Source organism: Anoplolepis gracilipes, chromosome 11, assembly GCF_047496725.1.
Source record: "Anoplolepis gracilipes chromosome 11, ASM4749672v1, whole genome shotgun sequence".
In the NCBI taxonomy this organism is placed as follows: domain Eukaryota; kingdom Metazoa; phylum Arthropoda; class Insecta; order Hymenoptera; family Formicidae; genus Anoplolepis; species Anoplolepis gracilipes.
Genome location: NC_132980.1, coordinates 4,815,137 through 4,838,579, shown reverse-complemented (window position 1 = coordinate 4,838,579; position 23,443 = coordinate 4,815,137). Strand labels below are relative to the sequence as shown.

The 23,443-nt window shown below is 26.5% G+C and overlaps 2 protein-coding genes and 1 long non-coding RNA gene across 7 annotated transcripts in view; 1 reads left to right on the top strand and 2 right to left on the bottom strand.

Moving 5' to 3' along the window:
* LOC140671147 (very long chain fatty acid elongase AAEL008004-like) overlaps positions 1 to 3,262 on the bottom strand; it is a 63,429-nt gene extending 60,167 nt beyond the window's left edge. Inside the window, exons 1-6 of one of the 5 annotated variants that reach the window (XM_072902286.1) lie at positions 2,981 to 3,256; positions 1,989 to 2,074; positions 1,349 to 1,533; positions 1,156 to 1,254; positions 988 to 1,044; positions 91 to 333 (exon numbers count right to left, since the gene is read on the bottom strand). In XM_072902286.1, the coding sequence (XP_072758387.1) occupies positions 91 to 333; positions 988 to 1,044; positions 1,156 to 1,254; positions 1,349 to 1,533; positions 1,989 to 2,046 (642 nt within the window). In that variant the 5' untranslated portion in view covers positions 2,047 to 2,074; positions 2,981 to 3,256. Of the gene's footprint in view, positions 1 to 90; positions 334 to 987; positions 1,045 to 1,155; positions 1,255 to 1,348; positions 1,534 to 1,988; positions 2,080 to 2,638; positions 2,938 to 2,980 lie in introns of those variants that run through there. The other 4 variants (XM_072902283.1, XM_072902284.1, XM_072902285.1 and 1 more) reach the window with 4 other exon arrangements.
* A 4,898-nt stretch (positions 3,263 to 8,160) lies between these two features.
* Positions 8,161 to 13,780, top strand: LOC140671395 (uncharacterized). The gene is made up of 8 exons (XM_072902640.1): positions 8,161 to 10,469; positions 10,576 to 10,796; positions 10,870 to 10,973; positions 11,055 to 11,507; positions 11,664 to 11,771; positions 12,042 to 12,200; positions 13,523 to 13,657; positions 13,751 to 13,780. The coding sequence occupies exon 1, from the start codon at positions 8,650 to 8,652 to the stop codon at positions 9,871 to 9,873; it is 1,224 nt and encodes a 407-aa protein (XP_072758741.1). The 5' UTR covers positions 8,161 to 8,649; the 3' UTR covers positions 9,874 to 10,469; positions 10,576 to 10,796; positions 10,870 to 10,973; positions 11,055 to 11,507; positions 11,664 to 11,771; positions 12,042 to 12,200; positions 13,523 to 13,657; positions 13,751 to 13,780.
* A 1,516-nt stretch (positions 13,781 to 15,296) lies between these two features.
* The window catches only part of LOC140670886 (uncharacterized), a 62,230-nt gene continuing 54,083 nt past the window's right edge, over positions 15,297 to 23,443 (bottom strand). Inside the window, exon 3 of the long non-coding RNA XR_012047642.1 lies at positions 15,297 to 15,458. This is a non-coding gene — a long non-coding RNA (uncharacterized lncRNA). The remainder of the gene's footprint in view (positions 15,459 to 23,443) is intronic.

Sequence of the window (23,443 nt, the reverse complement as noted above, 5' to 3'; positions counted from 1 at the left end):
TCGACAGATTGATAAAATAATAATAATGAGATGCAGAATAATTTTTAAAATTACTTTGACAATTTAATCAATATTTTAAGAGATATTTACCAGTTGAATCAAGGTCATATATTTGTTCCACAAGAGGTATTTTTTGTACTTGAAGCCAAGTGCCGCCATAAAATAATAACTGTATAATATAATGTGGCCTGTGGAACTTAAGAAACCTATAATAATACCTTGTTCGCCAGGTGATAATTTCAAGTAGCACCATGAGAAAGTGGCCATTATGGTGTGGTGATAAACATGAAAAAAAGTTACTTGGTATTGTTTCTTCCTCAGAACGAAGAATACCTTCAAAAACAGAATATTATATTAAAAATTTTATTTTCTTTATAAATTATTTTTTATTTTGTCTCAATATTTTCTTATATTTTTTTATGTTTTAATATATTATTTCATCAATATTCAATTGACATTTAATAATTTAATTTAAATGTTATTTTAATTTGTAACATTCAATAATTTTTATTGTGATTTTAATATAAAGTCGTGCGATTAAAGAAATTATATTTAATAAAGAGAATAAATAAATAAATTTTGAAAATATTTAACACACGCACAATAAAATTTTCATTAGGTATTTAGATGTGTTTATCTATGTAATTGAACATTCTAAACGGATTGGCTACGTCAAACGTTAATAAATTTAATACATTTCGAGATTCATGAATTGCACAAAACACTTTTAGCTTTTTAAAATTAATAAACAATTTGTTAGTTAAAGTAAAGATTTATAAAATGTAATTTAATCTCAAAATCATAAATATTATTTCATATAAAATTTTATTTCATATTATTATTTTTTATTTCATATAAAATTTCATATAGAACATGCACATTGTTTTTCCAAATGTCTTTGCAAAAACTTTGTGAATCCATTAATACATATTAAACTTAATTATTAATTTATTAGTTAATTTTATTTGTATATAATTATTTGTTTACCGTGTCCAGAAGTTCGATTACTTTTGCGAAGAAATACCAATATCCACCTTGTAATAACTATTCGTCGAAACATATACATAATATCGTTAAAAAATGTGTTTACTATTTACTGTAAATTGTTAAAATTTAATCCAATTTACAATTATTAAAAATTATGAAAATGCTTACCTCTAATTGTGCACGTTTGGCTTCTGCATCATGTAATGAATGAAAATTGCATGCATAAGGAAAGAGCAAATGTTTATATTCAATAATAAAACTAAATATCTGAAATCAACGAATAATTTTTAGAGATTATTTTGTATCAAATCTTACAATTTGTCACGCATTTAATGATAGAGATATGGAATCATAACTTTACCAAATATGTTAACCAGCTATTGAAGAGCACTTGAAACGCGTTATAAAAAATCATAACGGTTTTCAGCTGAAAAGCTGGTCTCTTTTCCATTATTTTTGGTCCAACCTTCAATACGAATATCAAATATGTGCTGATAATACATAACATAGGACCCGGAGACCCCATTAAAGGCCAGGTGTCTATTACTGTCATACAAGAAAATATAATTTGTTTATTTTTTATGAAAAGTTATAAAACACGTTGAAAATTTCTGATTAATAGCATCTGTGCAATATAAATAATTTGTTACATTTTATGAAATTTTGAAACCTTTTTAAAATAAATGAATTATTAAATTAGAAATATTTATTATTTTGATTATATATATGTATATATATGTATATGTATATGTATATATAATCGCACTAGACAACATTAATGTTTTCGTGACTATAAAAAGTGTTCTATGTTGTATAAATTAATATAAATAGAATAGATATAGATAATAATGAATAGATAAAAGAATTTCTATAAAGTTTCAAGAATTGATCGCATTTAATAAATTCATAGTACATTTACGTTATCTCGTTCAGCAGATTTTTCGTAAATAGAGGAATCTTTATTTCAAAATTGACTTTCTTTATAGTGTTAGTAAGCTCACCTTCAATATTGTTTAAAATTTCAGTATAATCGAACAGCTGTCGTATAAAATCAATCATGTCGGTGAAGTACTGTATCTGCTGTATACTATCCGAAATATGAATAAAAATGTACTTTTTTATGCGACATAAAACGTAAAAAAGTTTTTATGCTTATATTACAATTAGATTTTAAAACTTTTTTTTTCTTATCATTTTATATTTGTAAAATTAAAAAACCATGATAAAAATTAGAGTTCTTTCAATTTTTCTCTCTTCTACTAACAATAAGTACATAAGAATGACTTTAAAAGCATTTTTAAAAGTTATCCGAACTTACTCTTTCTCTCTTTCACGATTAACATATTCTTAATATAATAATTCCGCATGAAAGATAAAGATATTAAGTTTAATTACATTTTTGTATAATAAAAATTATCTTATTGTTAGTATATATTGTGTAGATTTTTTGAAAATTTTAATATTTTAAGCTTGCACTTTTTGTGTCGGTAAATATTTGTTCTTCATCTTAATTTTCCAATATGAATTTTACATCCATATTTAATTAAATATCTGTTTTATCATACAACTCTGCGATTCGTAACATTATTATTACCGATATTATCACTAGTACAAAGGAAAAATTAATTTATTGTTATTTGTAACATTACACTTAACTTGTGAGAATTATAAATATTGAAATTGCAAATTCCCACTTTGTTAAAATTTGTACGAACATAAGAACAGGTAATATAAGTGCCTCGTAGATTTACACTCGCGTTTGCAACAGAGAATTCGAATTTTTTTGTAGAGTATTTACTCTCTTTGTTTAACGATGAGTTCTTACAAATATTTTGTAATTATTTTCACAAACTTTGGAATGTGGCAATTTATCGCGACATTCCCTTTAGATTGTTAAAATGAGTTAACGTTAAAATGAAAAAAGGGACAGAAAAGCCTTGACACAATTTATTTCGAGCGTCTCTCTCGCGATAAAAAAAGAGATATATATTACCAAAATTGATTGTTCTCTAGAGTTCACTGGTTTGACAAATGTATTCTCCGATGCCCGCCGCACTTGTCAATTATTGTTGCTTTCGATAATATAAGATGCCGAGAATGGTAAAGAGCGAAGAAGTAAATAAGTTAATAGAAGCAAAAAGTATACTCTATTTAATTTATCCACTCCAGATTAATAAAATGAAGAAAAGGAAGAAAGAAAGAAAATGTGGGAGACAATTATCCTTCTACGTAAAAACGGTCAAAAAAATAAAAATGGCAGTACACATCGAAGAAAAGAAGGACACTGGAAGAGTTTGCGAAAATAGCTATGAAAATATATGCCACGCGTACACGTGAGTACTGCGTAATTTTTTATCGCAACACTTATAACAATTAATTAACTATTATGTCAATGTTACATATTTTTTTTATCTGTTAATATTATTTAATTGTTATAAGTGTTGCGATAAAAAATGGCGCAGTATTCACGTTTATGCGTGGCATATGTTTTCATGGCTATTCTCGCAAACTCTTCCAGTGTCCTTCTTTTCTTCGATGTGTTCTACCATTTTTATTTTTTTTTATATGTATAGCGCTTATCTCAGACGTACGCCCAGCTAAAGGTCCGCGCTGATTGGATTAACGTTACTCAATAATTACTACTTTATTATGTATTATAGAAAAAAATGGTTCAGGACTTTTCGACTCAGGTTTCTACGAGGAATATCGCTATATAAATAGTGGCCAATTAAGTGACACCCTTGTATATATATATATATATATATATATATATATATATATATATATATATATATACACATATTTTTAGCAGGGAGTTACCAGTAATGCATCTTAAGGTTTTCATTTCTGTTGTTTGTAAGAGATGCTTGGTAACGGTAGTCTCTGCCCTTATTTCCATGGCGTAGGTCATTACCGACGCAGGTTTTGTATAGGTTCTGACCTTGCTTTACAATTTTACATGCTTGTTTCTCCAGATTATATCTCTCTGGTAACCTGACATCATTGCTGTATGGTCGTTTGTGCTTGTACCTCTTTTTTCAAGTTCCTATTGCTAGTGATGTGAGCTCCAAGATATCTGAAACTCTGCTCCACACTTGTATCGTATATTACCAGCTTTCATCTCCTCGGTTCCTTTGCTACCATGAGCGGGTTTTTGGCACTGATATGAACATGTTGAGCTTTTTAGCTGTCAGCTCAAATCGGTACAAAAGTCTGTTGTAGATTGTTCTCATGCTCGGATATTCACGGCATCGTCGGCGTAACAGATTAGTTTTATCTTTCTGTTGTTCAGCCTGTACCCCCTGCCGGCCAGTCTTATTTCTTTCATAATCTTATTCATAATGACATTGAACAGCACCGGACTCAGGCTGTTTCCCTGTCTTACTTTTAGGACAGGTATCTTTTTGTTTAAGCTGTTCCCCGCCTTTACGAAGATGCTGTTGTCAGTATTCTGTTCTTTGATGATTGTTACAATGCGTGAGTTTAGTCCTTGATTCTTTAGTAGCCTTAGTATATTGGCAAATCTGGCATTGTCAAAGGCCTTTGTGAGGTTAACAAAGCCAACTTTGTTGAACCCAATAGCTTTTTCGGTTATTTAACGGAGTATGAAGATAGCATCGATCGTCGATCTAAAATACATATACAGGGTATCAGACATATAAACGCAGCGCGCACTGTACGTGTCTCTTTCAGTACGTCCTTTGTACATCCTTTGTAGAGTGCTCCGCCTACTGTCTCGCCGCGCGCCTAGTATCGAGTAACATTTGGGAGGTTTCTTCGCGTCGCGCGCTTATCCTGACACGGATTGGCCGATCTTTATTAATTTATATTTCATTAATTATAATATTTTGATATAATATTTTGATATAATAAAAGTTGATATAATAAAAGTAAATATTTTGATATAATATACCTAAGTTGTAGCACTATTTGAAACGAATACCACGATGTATAATTTAATGTAAATATTTTACATATTATACGATTTTCCGGTTGGAAACATCACGGACGACGTCTACCATTTCATTTTCGGCCTTGCGATATGGCCTACTTCGACTCGTGCATTAGAAGTTGACGTAAAAAAATGACAACATGACACGTCAATTTCTAATGCACGAGTCAAAAGTTGTGGCCACTTCCAGGTGGGACACCCTGAGGAGATCCTGAGAGAGGGAGTTTGGAAACGGAGAGAGAAAGTTTGGAAATGGTCGAATATCTCGAAAATAAAGCATTTTAGAGAAAAATGTTTCAGACAAAAGATATAAAGCTTAAAAAAGACGCATTCAGTGAACGTATACGTTTGACCATGGGTGGCACTAGCAAGGTCAGGTCAAGATGATTAATCACTAACATAATAGGATAATGGAAACAGGTAAAAAATGAAAAAGAAAGAGAGAGAGAGAGAGAGAGAGAGAGAGAGACACGCACGACTTTAAAACTTTAAAATGTCGACTTTTCCTAATGTCAGTCATCTAAAAATATGATTTTTATATTTTTTTCTCATTGTCAGGCTCATATAAATCATATAATTCTTTCATATAATTTAAAAAGAAATATAAATAATTATAATTATTTTTGTTTTGCTTGCAATTTTTATTTTACATTGTTAGTATTTTATATAATTTTATTTTACATTATATATTTATAAATAATTGTTATTGTTTAATCGTTTTGTAATTATCGTTTCTTTTGATTATAGATTATATGATTAAATAATATTTTGTTTTTTTTTCTTTCATTTGTAAATATATTATGCTACGTGTCATAAAATATTGAAATTTATTAAATGTTTCTAATAACTGACAAAATAACATTAAGGCAAAGTCATAAAGCCATAAATCTCAAAAAGGTTAAGAAACAATTATTTAGAAAGTTTTTCACGAATTTCTAAAATGCGCTTTCGCCTATTGTTTGTCTACCAAGAAAGAAGCGGACGAATCTTTGTCCTTTTCGAATCCTGATTGCACAAACATTTTAAAAGTTTTTAACTCGAAGGAAAGTTTGAAGAATGCAGCTGTATGTAAAAGGCTTGTCATTTGCAGAGACGCATTGGAACAATATCAATAGAGGTTACAGTAAATTTTGTATGTGTTCACGTTCGTGTACATAATCAACAAATATACGAAATCAACAAATAATATTTTTATTGGGTGTGCTTTTACGCATCGGTGAATTTTTTTCCAATGGCTACGATAACGTACTTGCCCGAGGAAAATTTTCACTATTATTCTGACACGACAGTATCAGTGTAAAGGATATCTTGAGTTTTGGTTCTACGTGTAAAATATTCCATTAGATGATACAAAACAACAGTTTTTGGAAAAACAAATTTTATCAGAGACCTAACCTTTTTATTTATAATTTTTTTTTATATTAATTTTTTACTCGATCGATTTTCCCTGGTGGGAATAATTTTACAACTTTTCGCGCAAAAATTATGCTACAATTACAATTTTTTTATTATGTATATATAACTAGAACTTTTTAGATTATTTCTACGTGATTTTTTACATCAAACTGCGCGATTTAGTTATTATTTATTTTATTTACATGTTTATTATCTATTATGTTTATAATTAAAATTTTTCATAAATGTAAGTAGAAGTTGCGATTTTCTACAATTAATAAGTTTAATAAATTTTACAATAATCTAAAACTTATTACATCAGATTATTGCTAAAAATTTTAATTTTTTGTAGAAATATATAAATTGTAAAATTATTTTCATTAAAATCGTCACTCAATTCTTCCGCAAAAACTAATAATCAAGAAATAAAGTTGGAGTTACTTATTGTATTGTAACCTTAATTAATTTAAGTTGCGTTTGTTTCTTTACTACATATTGAACTTGATGTTACAATTTAATACGATTTTTAAAAAAAGTCAAGATTTAATAAAATCAAAATCTAAAAATAAATTATGCTAATAAGCTACGTCGATCAATTCCAGAAAAGATGCTACACATCTTTATCTTTCGATAAAAATAGTTTACAATTGTTTGTGGGACTCGTAGATTATAATTTCTCCCTCTCTTAGGTTTTATTATTAAATTATAAAGATAAGAGTTTTTTTACCATTATCTTTGGTTATTGTATGTCTAAGAATGTGTCGTTCTTATTTACGAAAATTGTTTTAAATTATTTAATTATTTAATTATTAAAATATAAATATAAAAAATTCTTGTATTTGTGTAATACTTTTCGTTCTTAGATTTCAATTTTGTATAATTAAAAAGAAGTATATATACATATATATATGTATATGTCTATAGTTTGATTTAAGAAAAGAAACTGATATGTTTTTAATTAGAAGTTTAAAAGAAGGTTGTATGTTTCTTACTTTTTTAGTTCGCTTACAAAAAATGATAAAATTCCTAAATTTCATTGTATGTTTTATTTTATATCTTTCAATCTAATTCTACGGTAATTGTTAAGTAATACAAATAATTAGTACGTATTATAAAATTATATATAATTATATAATTTTGTAATTAATAAAAAAAGTTGTGAGACACGTGTTCAACGGCCGCGTAATTTTTTGTCATGTCAATAATGCCAGTTAAAACAACATGTTTAAATTCTTTAGGGCTTTAAAAATGCTACAATTTCATAGAGCATTATATGCAATCAATTTTATCTATTTGGAAAGTGTACAGATTTAGTATTTTCTCTGTTTCGTTTAAATTTTTATTCATATTTTAATAACATATGTAAAATAAGAATATTTGTAAACATTTATTTTCTTTTACTTTTCATTTAATTACGATTTAAAATGGCATAATTAATAGTAAGATTGCAACAAAGAATCAAACACATTTTTTATGTGTGCGTGCGTGTGTGTATAAATTTTTATCCAGTACTATTATGCCAATTACGATTTAATTAAGGAAATTAATATATATTTCTTTGTTAAATATAAAAATTTTTATTATTATTTATTTTAGTTTGTTTCTGTTATGAATATTAATGTATGCATGTGTCTGCGTGTGTATAAATTTTTATTCAATGTTATTATGCTAATTACAATTTAATTAAAGAAATTGCTCGAAATTTATTGCTGACATTGTTTAATATAATTCGAAGACTTGAAGACATTAGTTTGAATTATTTTAGAAAAAGGATCTGTGATATTGAGAAAGGACTCTTTGAATGTTTACCACATGACTTAGTTTTCGACTTTTTTAAACTTAGCAAACAAAGGATTTTCTCATTCGGTTTAAAGATAAAAAATAATTTAATTAATAAGATTGACAAATTAAAATTAAAAAATGATTTCAAAGAGGATCCTTTTTATAATATTGATAAATCCAAATGGTTTGTAAACATTAGTGATAAGACCATTCCTGAGTATGTCTCCACGCTCTTAAGCTTGGGTGACAAATTTGCGCTACCCATAAATCCGTCACGCAGTAAAGATCGCGTTGATTATGTATTAAACGTCGTTAAGAATTTTGAGGCGTGTTCTAGCAGGATTCCAACTGATCTTTTAGAGACTACCAGAATTTCTGTTGCGAATACACTGCAGAGATTTTTGTGTTCTCGTCGTCATGTCAGTTATATTGAAAGACATATTGGGCGGGCCTTCTCACTTTCGAGAAAGTTTTTGTCTGATAATAATGATTTATTAGTTACCAAAGCTGACAAGGGACAGTCCACAGTCGTAATGAACAAGACTGATTATCTGTTAAAAATGGAGTCGATATTGAGTGATGAATTTACTTACAAGAAAATCAATAAAAATCCGACAAAACCACTTATGAACAAGATGAATTCATTATTAAAATCTTGGCTCAGCAACGAGCTCATCGATGAAAGAACTTACAAACATCTTAATTGTACAAATGGAAATTTGCCACGTTGCTATGGGTTGCCCAAGATCCATAAACCTGGTTTTCCATTAAGAATCATTGTTTCGACTGTTGGCAGTGCTTTGTACAATTTATCTACTTACATACAGGATATACTGCAAAGGTCAATTATAAAACCAGCTTCACATATAAACGACGGATGGTCTTTTTCCAAAAAGATCAAGGACGGTATTATTGAGGGCGGTCAAGTAATGATATCATTGGATGTTAGCTCGTTATTTACTAATGTCCCCAAAGAATTAGTTCTGAGCGTCATTGAAAAACGATGGAATAATATCAGTTCTGCTACTAACTTTAGCCTTTCTCAATTTATACATGTGGTGGAATTGATTTTAGATTCGACAAGTTTTAGTTTTAATGGACAGTTTTACGAGCAAATTTTCGGAAGCCCTATGGGCTCTCCTTTATCTCCGATACTAGCGGACATTGTCATGGATGATTTAGAGTCTCATTGTTTTAATTTGTTAAGTTTTAAAGTCCCAATTTACTATAGATATGTGGACGACATATTTACAATAATCCCACGCACACACATTGATGAGATGTTAGATACTTTTAATAATTTTCACCCTCATTTAAAATTTACGTTTGAGATTGAACAAAATAAGTCCATTAGCTTCTTAAATACTACTGTTTTACGTGTGGACAATATACTCATAACTAATTGGTATAGAAAACCCACTTGGTCGGGAAGATATATCAACTTTTACTCGAATCACCCCATGAAATATAAAATTAATACGATTTATAGTCTTGTTGATCATGCTTTACTGCTCTCTGATACTAGGTTCCACAATGAGAATTTGGGTATCGTTTATGAAACGCTGCGTAATAATTGTTTCCCTGACAACCTTATTGGACGACACATCAAAAAGAGGATCAATTTTTTAAAAAATCGCGACAATTTAGAATTTGACCCCCGGGGGAAGGAATTACAAAAAAACAGCCTTTTTATTTCAATTCCTTATGTTAATGAATTTAGCTTTTGTTGGCGTCTATTGTGTGTGACGCTGGTTTGAACGTCGTTATGACTATAACTAATAAACTTAATACATTGATTAAGCGTGGTAAAGACAGCTTACATACTGACAGTAGAACTGATGTTGTTTATAAATTACAGTGTAAGGATTGCGATGCGCTCTACATAGGCCAAACAAAACGACATGTACGCACACATATTAAAGAACATTTTAACAATATAAAATTACATCCTACCAATCAATCAGTCGTTAGCAAGCACAGAGTTGAATTTGGACATGATTTTGAGTGGGACAAGTCGGTTATTTTACATGATGAAAAATTTATTAAGAAAAGAGAAATAGCTGAAATGTTTTTCATTAAGAAATTTAACTCCACGATTAACCTACAAAGAGATACCGAAAATTTAAATAATATTTATGACAAAATTATAAAGGTCGTTTGAACTGTTTTTCTTTTTAAACATTGACAGTTTCGTTTAAAAACTCATGCTGACATGACGTGTCTCGTTGTTTGTGTTCATCTCAAATTTAATAACCATTGATTTTAACTAAGTGACATATTTAATTATTCCATCATTAAGTTCTACTTTTAAACATGTCCCATTGGATTCTTTCTTCTCTTTCTTAATTTACGTGTGAGTAGACTAGTTTTTTAACGACATTATATTGTATTGTTTGTGTTTAATCCGGTAAAAATTGTATCCATATAATTTTTTGATCCGTTATATATTTTCTTTATAGTTACACTTGAAAAGGACCACAACCATATGGTCGAAACGTCGTGTGAATAAATTGAATAATTTTGGCTAGTTAGATCGTTTTAATTAACCCGTTGTTTATTAATATAATTCTTCCAAACTTTTTGTCTTAATTTTAGATGTCCTACCGCAAAAAGAAAGTTTGACACGGGGAAACAGAAAACAAATTTTAATAATTTAAATCTTAAAAAAAAATAATAGCAGGTATAAAGTGTATCAAAAAGATACAATATTATGTATCCATCATGTCCAGTAATATCAACTTATGGGATTCTAGAAAGAAGATTTAAAATGTCTTCTGCGTTTCATAACTGAAGATTCTATGATTTATTATTTCGTTTCGGATGAACTGAATAGCATAATTTCTGGACAATTACCATGGTAAGATTGAATGAATTAAATTGCTATCACATTGTAAATTAATTGTATTTATTGTACAGTAAATATGTAAGTATTTTTCAGGCAACTTGATTCCAATCTGACAAGTAGATATTACTTTGGCTTAATCGCTAATTATCTACAACAATATATCGATTTGTATACAAAAAAATTGAATTTCTAAAAATACCAAAAGAAAAGCAGCTCTTATAACGGCTTTTTAGTATTGTGGCACAATATTTTCAACCACATGTATCATAAGATACACGACCATAAAACATGGCTAGATGATATTGCGCAAGAAGTATTATCCCGCGTTAAAGACAAATATCCAAAGTATTTAATAACCTCAACACCTTTTGAATAAGAACTTTCTTTTTGGAATGAGAACAACATCGATAACAATTTTTGAGATTCAACGGAAGCAAACCAAATTATGCATATTCTTGAAGAATTTATATTTTCTGAATTAGAAGTCGATAAATTACATCAACTATGGATATATCATTAGATCTCGAAGACAAATATGTGAATTATGTAAGTTGTTATAAATTAAGTTAAATTATAATTTTATTTTTTTGTTATACATCCTGCATGCGAGCATAATTAGGTTTTTTATCTTTTAAAAATGTTTCATATAATTTTTTTTCTAATATAATTTCTAATATAATAATTATATTATATAAATTTCAGAATGTTTTCGAGGATACCTTTTAACTGTTATATATGGAAACCAAAATTTTAAGTATAATTTTCTTTTTAATCCTTTTAAGATTTTGGTTTTCCTTTTTACATATATACGTATGTATATATCATATATTGATATACATAATAATTGATATACGTAATAATGTACAAGGAATAGAAATTAAAATTAAATAATTTAATTTATGGAATTATATAATTATTAAAATTAAATTATTAAATAATCTAAAAAAGGAATAATAATAGGTCATGGTTTAATTGAAACTAAATGAAATGAATAATTTTGATGGATTTTGGTCACAATTAAATAATATAAATAAAAATATTAGGGTTTCAATTATAAATTAAGTTTGTCTTTCTTTTTAGATAATAACATCTATGATGCGAACGTTTTATCAAAAATTCTTAAAACGTCATTGTAGGGATTACAAATTCCAAATTCTGTTCAAATTACTAGAAACGAAAATTACTTCAAACGGCATTGAAAATTTTGAAATGGAATACGGAAGGATTACAGAAATAGAGGTAGTTTATTACACATCTTATATTATATTTTATTTATCATAATAAAAAGATTATATACATTACACAAAACAATTAAAGGGCCACTTTCTTCTATATAAAAAAGACCAATTTTCAGTAACCTTCTTAAAAATAACTGGAACAAGATCAATAAAAAAGCGCTTCAAAGCTTGAAGTTTCTAGTTTTAGAATCTTTAAATTAATTTCAATTCTGTCTATTTGTTACAAAATTACATTTTAAGAAAACAACGTCCGTCGATTGAGCAAATTTTTCAAAAGTTTGTCCAAGAATACTAAATTAAAAAAAAATCCTAGTACAATTTCATTAATTAGAGAGTTTTAGCTCTAATTTCTTTTTTTTTAACAAATGTTCCATAATTTCTTTTTCACTGAAATATTTACTATTAAAGCAAAATCAAGCTACTAACTTTGAACATTTATAACTAATGAAAAAATTATCGTACAATAATCAGAAAAAGAAACAATTTAAAGAGAAAAAATAGCATTTAAAATGCTTCCATCGTTTTTTCAATTATTTATTTTTAAAGCGTAATTGTTACTTAAAAATCATGTAAAAATTGCATTTTCTTTTTTAATTTAAATCAATAAAAGTTAATGCTAAAATTTTCATTAATTCTGCAATATTTACAAGTAAAAAGCATTCCAGTTACTCGTACAAAAGGTTGAAGTGTTAAGTTTTTTTTGTACATTTTAAAAACTTAAATTAATGATTATTGTGTGATTATTTTTTCACTAGTTATAAGCGTTCAAAGTCAATAGCTCAATTTTATTTTAATAATTAATTTCTCGGCGAAAAAAATCATAAAACATTCGTTAAAAAAGTAAATTAAAGCTAAAACTCTGCTCTTTAACAGCCCAGTAATAAAATCAAAAGCTAAAATTGTTTTTTAATTCAGTATTCTTGGACAAACTTTTGAAAAATTTGTTTAATCAACGAACGTTGCTTTTTTACAAGGTAATTTTATAACAAATAGAAATAATTGAAATTTATTTAAAGATTCTAAAACTAGAAATTTTTAACCTTTAAAACGCTTTTTTATTAATCTTATTTCGATTATTTTTATGGAAGTTGCAACTACTTGAAAATTGGCCTTTTTCATATGGAAGAAAGTGGCTTTTTAATTTTTTTTTACCTACCTAGTGTATATAGAGATATTATATTAATAAAGATTATATTATAATATATAAAAAGAGATTATATTAATTACAATTATCTACAACTTAAATGATTACACAATAGTTTAGAAATCATTTGATAAGTTATGGAATTGCATTCTATACTTTATATCTTTATACACGCATAGGTTAAACCTGATGTCGTGAGGGAACAATTAAGAGGAAATAATAAAGAAATAAAGTTTGCGATCGGAACGATATTGTAAGGCACTCATGGTATTCTATTAATCACAATGGCGTAATAATTGGATGGCATTATAAAAGTAATCGTCGCATGTTCCTAGAGAAATTACAAAGATCTTCTATGTTTCCATACTTACGTCATACCTATGCTGATCATTTATGTTCATATATAGAATCAGGGTATGTCAATCAACCGCACTACATAATTCTCACTGAAAACAATGGAATATGTTACGTGTCAGAAGGTATATGAGTGTTTTAGTAGCATTCTTATTAATTATATATTTATTATAATATTTATCTTTGTACAATATAAAACGAATTTTTTAATAAAAGCATTTTCTTTATTTTAGAAACTATATCGACGTGCCCACCAAAATTCATTAATAATATAGAGATAGGACGATTCTTTTGTAAATTCGAAGGCACTCATTATATAGCAAATGAAAATCTAGCAGATTACGATTCAAACGATCCTACAATTCGCAAATGATTTCCAATCATTTTATATTATCCTGAAAAAAATGTACAATTTGTAACGTATGTATATATATTATAAATATGCATAATTAAATAATATTTTCAACTAATTTTCTTTTACGATATCATTGAATTAATACGTTTACTGTTTATTAGAAATTAATAAAATATTTTTCTAAACATTCTGTATGTACGATTCTTCAGCAGCTACTACTGCTTCTTTATAACTATTTGCAATTCGTAAATCACGACAGTCTCTCCTTATTAATCGTACGAAAACATGTGTTTCTCGCGAGATCTTCTTGTCATACATTAGCGAACAGTGATTTCGTTCTTTACTGGAAAATAAATTTTGTTATCATAATCAAATCATCTCAGAAAAAAATAATGCGTGTTTTTATTTTTGCAATTTATTGCAACTGATTAGATCCGAGATTAAGAAATTGATGCAAAAGACTAAATTAATTTTACAATTTGACGATGTGGCGTAAAAGTTTTGCACTTTGGTGTTATACACTTTTATTTTTCGCTTCATCTTCAAAGTGTCTGCGGATTTTCACAATTGAAAACAAACGAGATAACAATTCAATAATGAGATACGAGCATCTTTTCTTCGCAATTCCACTAGAAAAAAATGACAACCAGACGGATTTCAATCGACACTATTTGCGCAAAAATTTTACCTTGCATAACAAAAATGCTCAGTATGTCTTTAATATTAATTTCAAAAGTAACAATTGGAAAGATAATTATTCAATGCAGAATGAAATTTCTGCACATAATGTGAAATATCATAAAAAAAAATAATCGAATGCATTGCAATCGCTCGCATTTCTACCGAGGTATTTGTCTATAAAGTTTAAATTTGAGAATTATTTTTCTTAAATAACTTTTATATTATTTTATAGATCTTAATAATGTATAAGAACTTTTTTATTATTAAATGAAGATCTTTAAAATAGTGTAATAAATGTTTTGGTATCATCTCGGAGAGACAGAATCGGAACCATCTGTAAATCTTTTAACTTACAAAACCGGTGGGCTTTTTTATTTTTTAAATTATGTTTCTAGACTTTTCACACCTTTCCATAAGAAAAGGATATTTTTTTTTAATTCCTTAAAACTAATTATTTACAAGAAAAACACATTTGATCGATAGAAAAAAAACTTTTATTTGTAAAAATTGAATACAGAATTTCAAAAAGATACAAAATTACATTGTATACTATAATTATTTAAAAGAAAAAAAATGTAGCCAAGCTGACAAATGTTTGAAGTGACATCCACCGATTCTAACGCATCCTCGTGCACGACGAATTGATGACTGTTGCGTGCCCATCATAATATCCCAGGATCATTTGTAATTTCATTTCATTTCATTTATAATTTTTTGTAATTCATCTGCAATATGTAATTTTATATTATTTTGACAATAATTATTTAATTATTACGAATAAAATATATTTATACACATGTAGTTTATTTTTTTTGCTCATTCTTTTTATTTTGATGAATAAATATTTCTACTCTCAAAAACACTATATATATTGTCAATAATATTATATATAATATATATAATATGTAATATTGTCAATTATATCATATATCAAAAAAGTATGGACATAGGAGGTGCGGAGCTTCTTTCTTCTGCACCAACACATCGAAAAGAATAATTAATTTATTTCTCGTTGCAATTTAAAAGGTTAGATTAGATTAAAATTTTCTTGATATGAGAATACAAAGGAGTCATCGAGTGAAAAATCGCAAGCAGAATTTTTTTTATTAAAAATAACAAGTTATTACGATGTGATTCAAATTTTTATTTCTAATATCTTAAGTCATCTATTACTTGATTCTTCTGGGAAATGATTCAGAACAGCTTTTCCTACATATCTAACAGGAGAATCTCTCGAACGGAAAATTATTTTTAATTTTATATAGAATAATTTTAGGAAATGCTTATACAAAAATAACTTTTGACAAAAATTAAAGCTGAAAAATTATTTTTTATAAAGATATATGGTTTTTGTCTCTTAAGAATCGTTTTGGGCAGCAACTGAAAATTTCTAACTTCATCTATTTGCTTTCCCTACTTGTGTGTAATATTTCATTAAAATCAGAATTTTCGGGTTCGGCTGTTCCTTTGTATAGCGATAAAATTGGTGAGCTGTAACCCTTTATGCATATTTATGCTCTTTTATATAACATACCAGATACTTATGTTCTTTAACAAAAATTGATTCCTAATTCTTTTAGCAATTGTTCTACTAAATCAAAACTAATATTATATGATATTATATGATAAATAAATGTCAATACATGGTAATTTAAAGTTGAAAAATATTTTTAAATAGTTGTTATTTAAGAAAATGTAAAAAAATCGATTTTTTTATCCTTCACACCACATCCTCTCAATAAGATATATACCGCTGCATTCCTTTGTGAATGGCATGTTACTTACAATTCGAATATGTTATTTATAGTATAATTTTAATATAATAATCAATTATAATGCAAAATTTTAAATAATATAAAAAAAATATATTAATTTGCAGGTTCAATCTATATCTGAAATTATTTATAATTTTGTTTATCACAATTGCCATAAATTGGATTATATCAAGTACTATAATATATAATTTTCAGCTGGTTGACGATTTTACAAAAGTGTGTCTCTTGTTTAGTATTGCTGCATTGAATACTATGAAAACAATCGGTTTTTTCATCATGCCAGAGATAATTGTTTTATAGAATAATATTGACAACGAAAAAGTGAAAGATTGTGCAAAAAGTTTATTTAATAAGTCTAACTTTATACATAAATATATTTGTGCTTGTTTCACATTTATTCAATTTCTTCAAGTTATCTTAGCATATCTAAATTGATACAAATGTAACACAATGTTAATATACAATATACTTATCTCATTTTGTGTGTTTTTTCCATAATCTTAACCTGAAATTTGATTGCTTTACAGCATAAATATTTTTAAACTTATTTTAGCAACAAATATTTAAACTTATTTTAGCTACATAATTTTTTTGTATAAATTGATTTTTTGTAATATTCGATGTAAAAGATTATAAAAATATAATGACCAAATATTCAATAATTTATGAAATATTTTATACCTTAATTTGACATAATTTTACATAACTTTCTCTCTATAAAATATTTAATAAAATATTTATTTTTTTATTATTTTGTTTCAATATTTATATACGTAGAATAAGAAAAGAAATCATTAGATAAAGGAAACAGTAATTATATATAGATAAGGAACCATTGCCGATTTAAATAACTTTCAGTTTTGTTATCAAGGTCATCAGTTAACAAAGTTATTAACAAAATGTTTTTAAAAATAAAATGTAATTATTTGTCCTTAGCTAAAGTCTAGTAGCAATTTATAACGTATAATAACTTAACAGATAATGCGTAAGTGGGCGAAGACCTACTTCCTGCATCACGCCGAACCAATATATTCAAACATAACATTTCTAACATATTTTAACATAACTCAAACATAATTTTCATTTAAAATCAGAAATAGGTTTAAGTCAGAATCTTTTAGGGATGGTGGTGGCCGTCCATTTTCGTCCATTTTTTGTTAATATGCATTCTATATGGATTTTACTTTACAAAACATATATACATTTTTATATGCGCATATATGTACGTGGTGTCAAAGAAACAAAAACAACTTACTGTCTGCAAACAATGTAATACAAAAAGATTTAATTTATATACAGTGTTAAATTATGATATATTATTCATTATATTTTTTATTAATAACTTATTAGAAAATAACGAGCATCGATTAAAACCTTTATAACATTATTTAGAGTGACCTTGATAATATAATATAAAAATTGTTGAAAAATGCTTTATAATAAAACCAATTACATATTTACATTTTCAACTTTATTTGTGCGGTTTTTAAGAATAAAAACAATATTAGAAACCGAGATCAAGAATTTTGACGTCATTTGAATATCGTTATATTTCATGAAGATTTTTTATGAATAATTTTTATTGTAATTGCCTTAAAAATGACTCCAAACCGGACTTTTCGCATAATATTTCATTGTCAACATTTGTCTTAACAGATACATTGTTATCTATAATGTAAGAGATACTAGAAAAAAATAATTTTTTTTTATTCAATAATTGATTTTAATTGTTTCTCGAGGAAAATACTTTGATTGTATCGTACATTTAATACAGATTAAACAAAATTATTATTATTTATTCGCTCCGTGAAGATATAGGAGAACGTGAGGTAGGACGGCACCGCGGGGTACAATGGGGCAGAGTCGATATCTTTTTACAGAAATGCTACCATGTCATGAAATATGTTGCAATTATTGCTATTAGGTGTCTCTTTCTGCGTGCTATTATCAGGGTTGCAATATTTTTAGTTGAAGATTGTTATAAATTATTTAATGCACTTGCTGTGCTCTCCGCCACTGAGTTGTAATTCTTCCATATATTTACATAAGGTAAACAATGATAAAATTCTATTTTTTATTACCGTAAATACATTTATGTTTTAAAATAATCTTTTCTTATTAATTTTATACTGTGTCTATGTAAATATTGATTAATTATAATTTTTTATATGATCAAAAATAAATAAATACGTTTTGAGGCTTAATGAAATATTAGCCCACGAAATGTTGTACTTTTTCGTTTTATACTAGAGAAAGAAAGAGAATATACATAGATGCTGTCTTTCAAAATTAATACCAAAAATTATTACATTAAAAGATATTTTTCCATGTTTTAAAAAGAAAAATATTTATTATAACAAGAGAATTGTTTTTATTTATTAAAATATAGTTATCATTTAAAAATACAAATCTATATTCTTATGTTCTATATATCATATTATAATATACAACTTTTAAGAAGTTTTAGACATCAATGTTAATGAAATAAACAAGTTTTGGAGGTAGTCCATTATACCCCGTATGAAAAGCATATCATGAAAATCTAGGCTTTTACTAAATCAATAATCTCGTCTATTTAAACTATTATTTTATAATAAACTTGTGTTTTTTCTTATAGTGGATATTCCAAAGAATATTTTTAGTAAAGAAGAGATCGATTTAGTTTTTTTAATATGTTGAAAACTTGCTCAATGCTTACGTTGGCCGTTCTACCCCACGTTCCCCTACCATAGTAATTTTTAATACAAAATTTTCTTCATGGGTTGACATTCCAGAGTCAAAACAAGTTATCTGATACAGAAAAAGAAAACTGATTTGTGTTTAATGATGTTAAGCGCATACATTAAACCTAATAAGATTTTATAAAATTAGTATTAATCAAATTATTATTCTATTATCAAAAAATAAGTTTATATTTGTATCATTTTTTTTCAATTTTTGTCAAAAAATATATTATTTTTAAAAAGTTTATTACTTTCTTAGGTTTAATGTACGGATAAATTATTGTGTTTAACCATTTTGTCTCTACATTGTCAGTAAAATCGAAAAATCACGTTTCAAGGAAAACGCGTTTAAAGTGACCGTGAATTAGCACTGTGAACCTGTATTAATCGGTAATCTTCAAAGGCAAAGAGCTGACTTAAAATTCTTAAACAATTCGTCCTAATTTTCAACCTTTACTCCAAGTATAAAAGACTCTAGGTATATATTATTAAAAATCTTCTTCTGAACTATAATAGATCGCTCATATCTCATATCGTTATAATTTTGAAATTTTTCAAGGAATTGCATTCAAAATTTTGAAAAATATTTTTAAATAGTTGTTATTTAAGAAAATGTAAAAAAATCGATTTTTTTGATCCTTCACACCACATCCTCTCAATAAGATATATACCGTTGCATTCATTTGTGAGTTTTACTTACCATTAGAATATATTCTTTTATAGCATAATTTCAATATAATAATTAAATATCACAATTTTAAATAACATAAAAGAAATATATTAATTTGCAGATTCAATCTATATCTGAAATTATTTATAATGCTGTTTCTCATAATTGCCATAAATTGGATTGTAGCAGGTAATCTATGATTTTTGACAGATTGACGATTTTATAGAGATATATGTCTCGTTTAGTATTCCTGTATTGAATAATACTATCAGAACAATCGGATTTTTCATCATATTTGTATGTAAGAAGACAATCATACGACTGTTATTAAAGCGATTTCGTCAAAATCACGGATCTGTTTAAAAAATTTGTATACGCAGCTGTTGTTATAGCCTTGAATCATTATATTAGAGATAATTTTTTTATGGAAAAATATCGACAATGAAATAGCGAAAGATTGTGCAAAGAGTTTATATAATAAAATTAATCTTATACATATATTTGTGCTCGTGTTATATTTGTCCAATTTTTTCAGGATATGTTAATGTATCTAAATCTCATCAATCTATTTAATTCTTAACACAAATAATAAGGATAACAATCGATACATGTAAAATAATGCAAATATATTTATGTACATTTTATTTCGTATAATGTGTCTTTTTTCTTAATCTTAAACTTTGAAATTCGATTGCTTTGCAGCATAAATATTTTTAAACTTATTTTAACAACAAAAGTATAAATATTGTAATTTGCTTATATGTATGAATAATTACCGTGAGCTTAATAAAATTACGGTAAAATATAATATATTTCCTACTTTTCTTATAGACAATTAATTAAATTAGACTGTTTGATAAAAATATTTTAGTAGTTTCGACTTGCGAAATGAATTTCATTATGTAAAAGTAGCAGAATCTTCTATAAAATATACTTTTTTGTACCCTTTGAACAGTACGACTAACAAAGAGCGTCATTTGATTTAATTAATGCACCTCAAATGTTTACAGCAATTTATAAATAACATTTTTTTTTATTTTTCAGCAAAATAAAAATCTCTTGTATTTTTGAGATATATTATTTTCAATTTTTGTTTTGGATCTGAAAAATTGCACGTATTTAAATCGTCAAAAGTTCTGTTAACTAATTGACCGAGTTTAAATCTTCAGATTTCGTCATCTAAATTAGAAACAGAATTACATTGCCAGGCGATACAAAAAACAAGTTGATAAAACGCGTCAATCTTTTATTTTAATCACAAGACAGCTGTCGAAATAAAATTTTTCAGTTATTTTTTAAAAACTTAAATCCAAAGGAAAAATAGATATAATATAGTCAACCGTATATATACATAATTTTGTATACATATATATATATATATATATATATATATATATATATATATATATCTGATAACATGTGTAATTTTACATAATCTTATATAATAATTTTTACAATTTCATTTAATAATATTTTTATATAATTTTATAATTAAATTTGATTATATAGATTGCCTGTTTATAAACATCTAACAAGCAAATATCTTGCAACTGGTTGAACTTACAAGAAAGTTTAACAAAAAAATTTGCCAAATTTTGAGTCTGCTACAAAGTGCATGAAAAAAATATTTGTTTGCTCGTGATTTTTTCAAGTTATGAAAATCATTTTTATTTATTTTTTTTCTTAAATGGAACCACCTTAATTTTTTTATATAAATCAATTTCTTGCAATATTTGGCGTAAATTATTACAAGGGTATTATGACAAAAATAGTTTACGAGATATTTTATACTTTATTTTGACATAATTTTACATAATTCTCTCTTTGTTTGATATCTGGTAAAATATTTATTTTTTAAAAATTTTGCTTTAATATTTCTATGCACAAACTAATGTGAGGAATTAATTAGTGAAAGAAAACATGATAATACATGATTATACAGATATAAGAAACCATTTCCGATTTCAATAATTTTCAGACATGTTATCAAGGTCATCACTCTTAAAGTTATTAAAAAATATGTTTTAAAAATGAAATGTAATAATTCATTTTATATATATATATATATATATATATATATATTGTATATATTGTATATATATGTATATGGCGTCAAAAAACAAAAGCAACTTACTTTCAGGGAAAAATGTAATATAAATGTAATATAGAATTTATATGTATGATGTCGCAGAATAACATGTTATTTATTATACTTCTTTTATTATTAATTTTTTAAAAAATAACAAGTGCCGATTAAAATTTTTACAACATTGCTCACAGATGATCTTGATAACATTTCTGAAAATTATTAAATTCAGAAGTAGCTCTCTATACCTGAATAATTATACCAAACGTTTTTATAGCAACTGTGAATTTCAAATCTCTTATTTAATAACTTTGTCTTTATTATTATTTTTTGTTTTATACTTTGGAATTTATTTGTGCATTTTTTTAGGAGTAAAATCACAATTATGAACCGAGAACGAAAATGTGCCATTTAAATATTACTAGTTTTGATAAAAATCCTTTACAAATAAATTAATTTTAATGTGATTTCTTTGATGTGCGCGATGTACATAAATAACTGCAAACCGGATTTGATAATATTTCATTGTCAATTTTTATCTTAACATACGCATTATTATCTGCAATGTAAGAGATAATAGAAAAAAATAAAAATTCCTTTGTTCAACATTTGATTTTAATTCTTCTGAGAGGTAAATAATTCAATTTTATCATATATTTAATACAGATAAAACAAAATCTTGTTAAATATAAAAGCAGGCCTCGAGGGATTTGAGTTCATAAGTCTATGACAGTTGTTACGATTATTATTGTTAATTAATAAAATTTACAATACGTGTGTTTCTCGTGAGTTTTTCTCGTTATGCGTTCATGATCAGTGACGTTAAACGTTGACGAGTTTTTCTTGTTATACGTTCACGATCAATATCTGTATAATTATCAATTTTCTTTCTTTGCTGGGAAAAGAATTTCGTTATCACGATCAAACCATCGCAGAAAAACAATACACGTATTTACATTTCCGCAACTTATTATAGCTCTTAGATACTAGGTATTAAGAAATTGTAGTAAAAAAAAGAATATAAATTGATTCTGCAAATCGAGGAGTAACATAAAAGTTTTGCACTTTGGTGTTGTGCACTTCTATTCTTTGTTTCAGCTTCAAAGCCTTTGCGGAATTTTACAATTAGAAATAAGCAGAATAACAATTCGATAGTGAGATACAAGCATCACGTAAATTCCACTAAAAAATGGCGAAACGGATTTAAATCGATACATATATGTATATATATATACAAACCAGTTTTTAGCATAATGTATCGATTTAAGTCCGTTCCGCCATTTTTTCAGTAGCATTTTTTTAGTAGAATTTGCGTGATGCTTGTATCTTATTATTGAATTGTTATCCTGTTTATTTCTAATTGTAAAATTCCGCAGAGACTTTGAACATGAAACGAAGAATAGAAGTGCACAACAACAAAGTGCAAAACTTTTATGCCACATCGTCGATTTGCAGA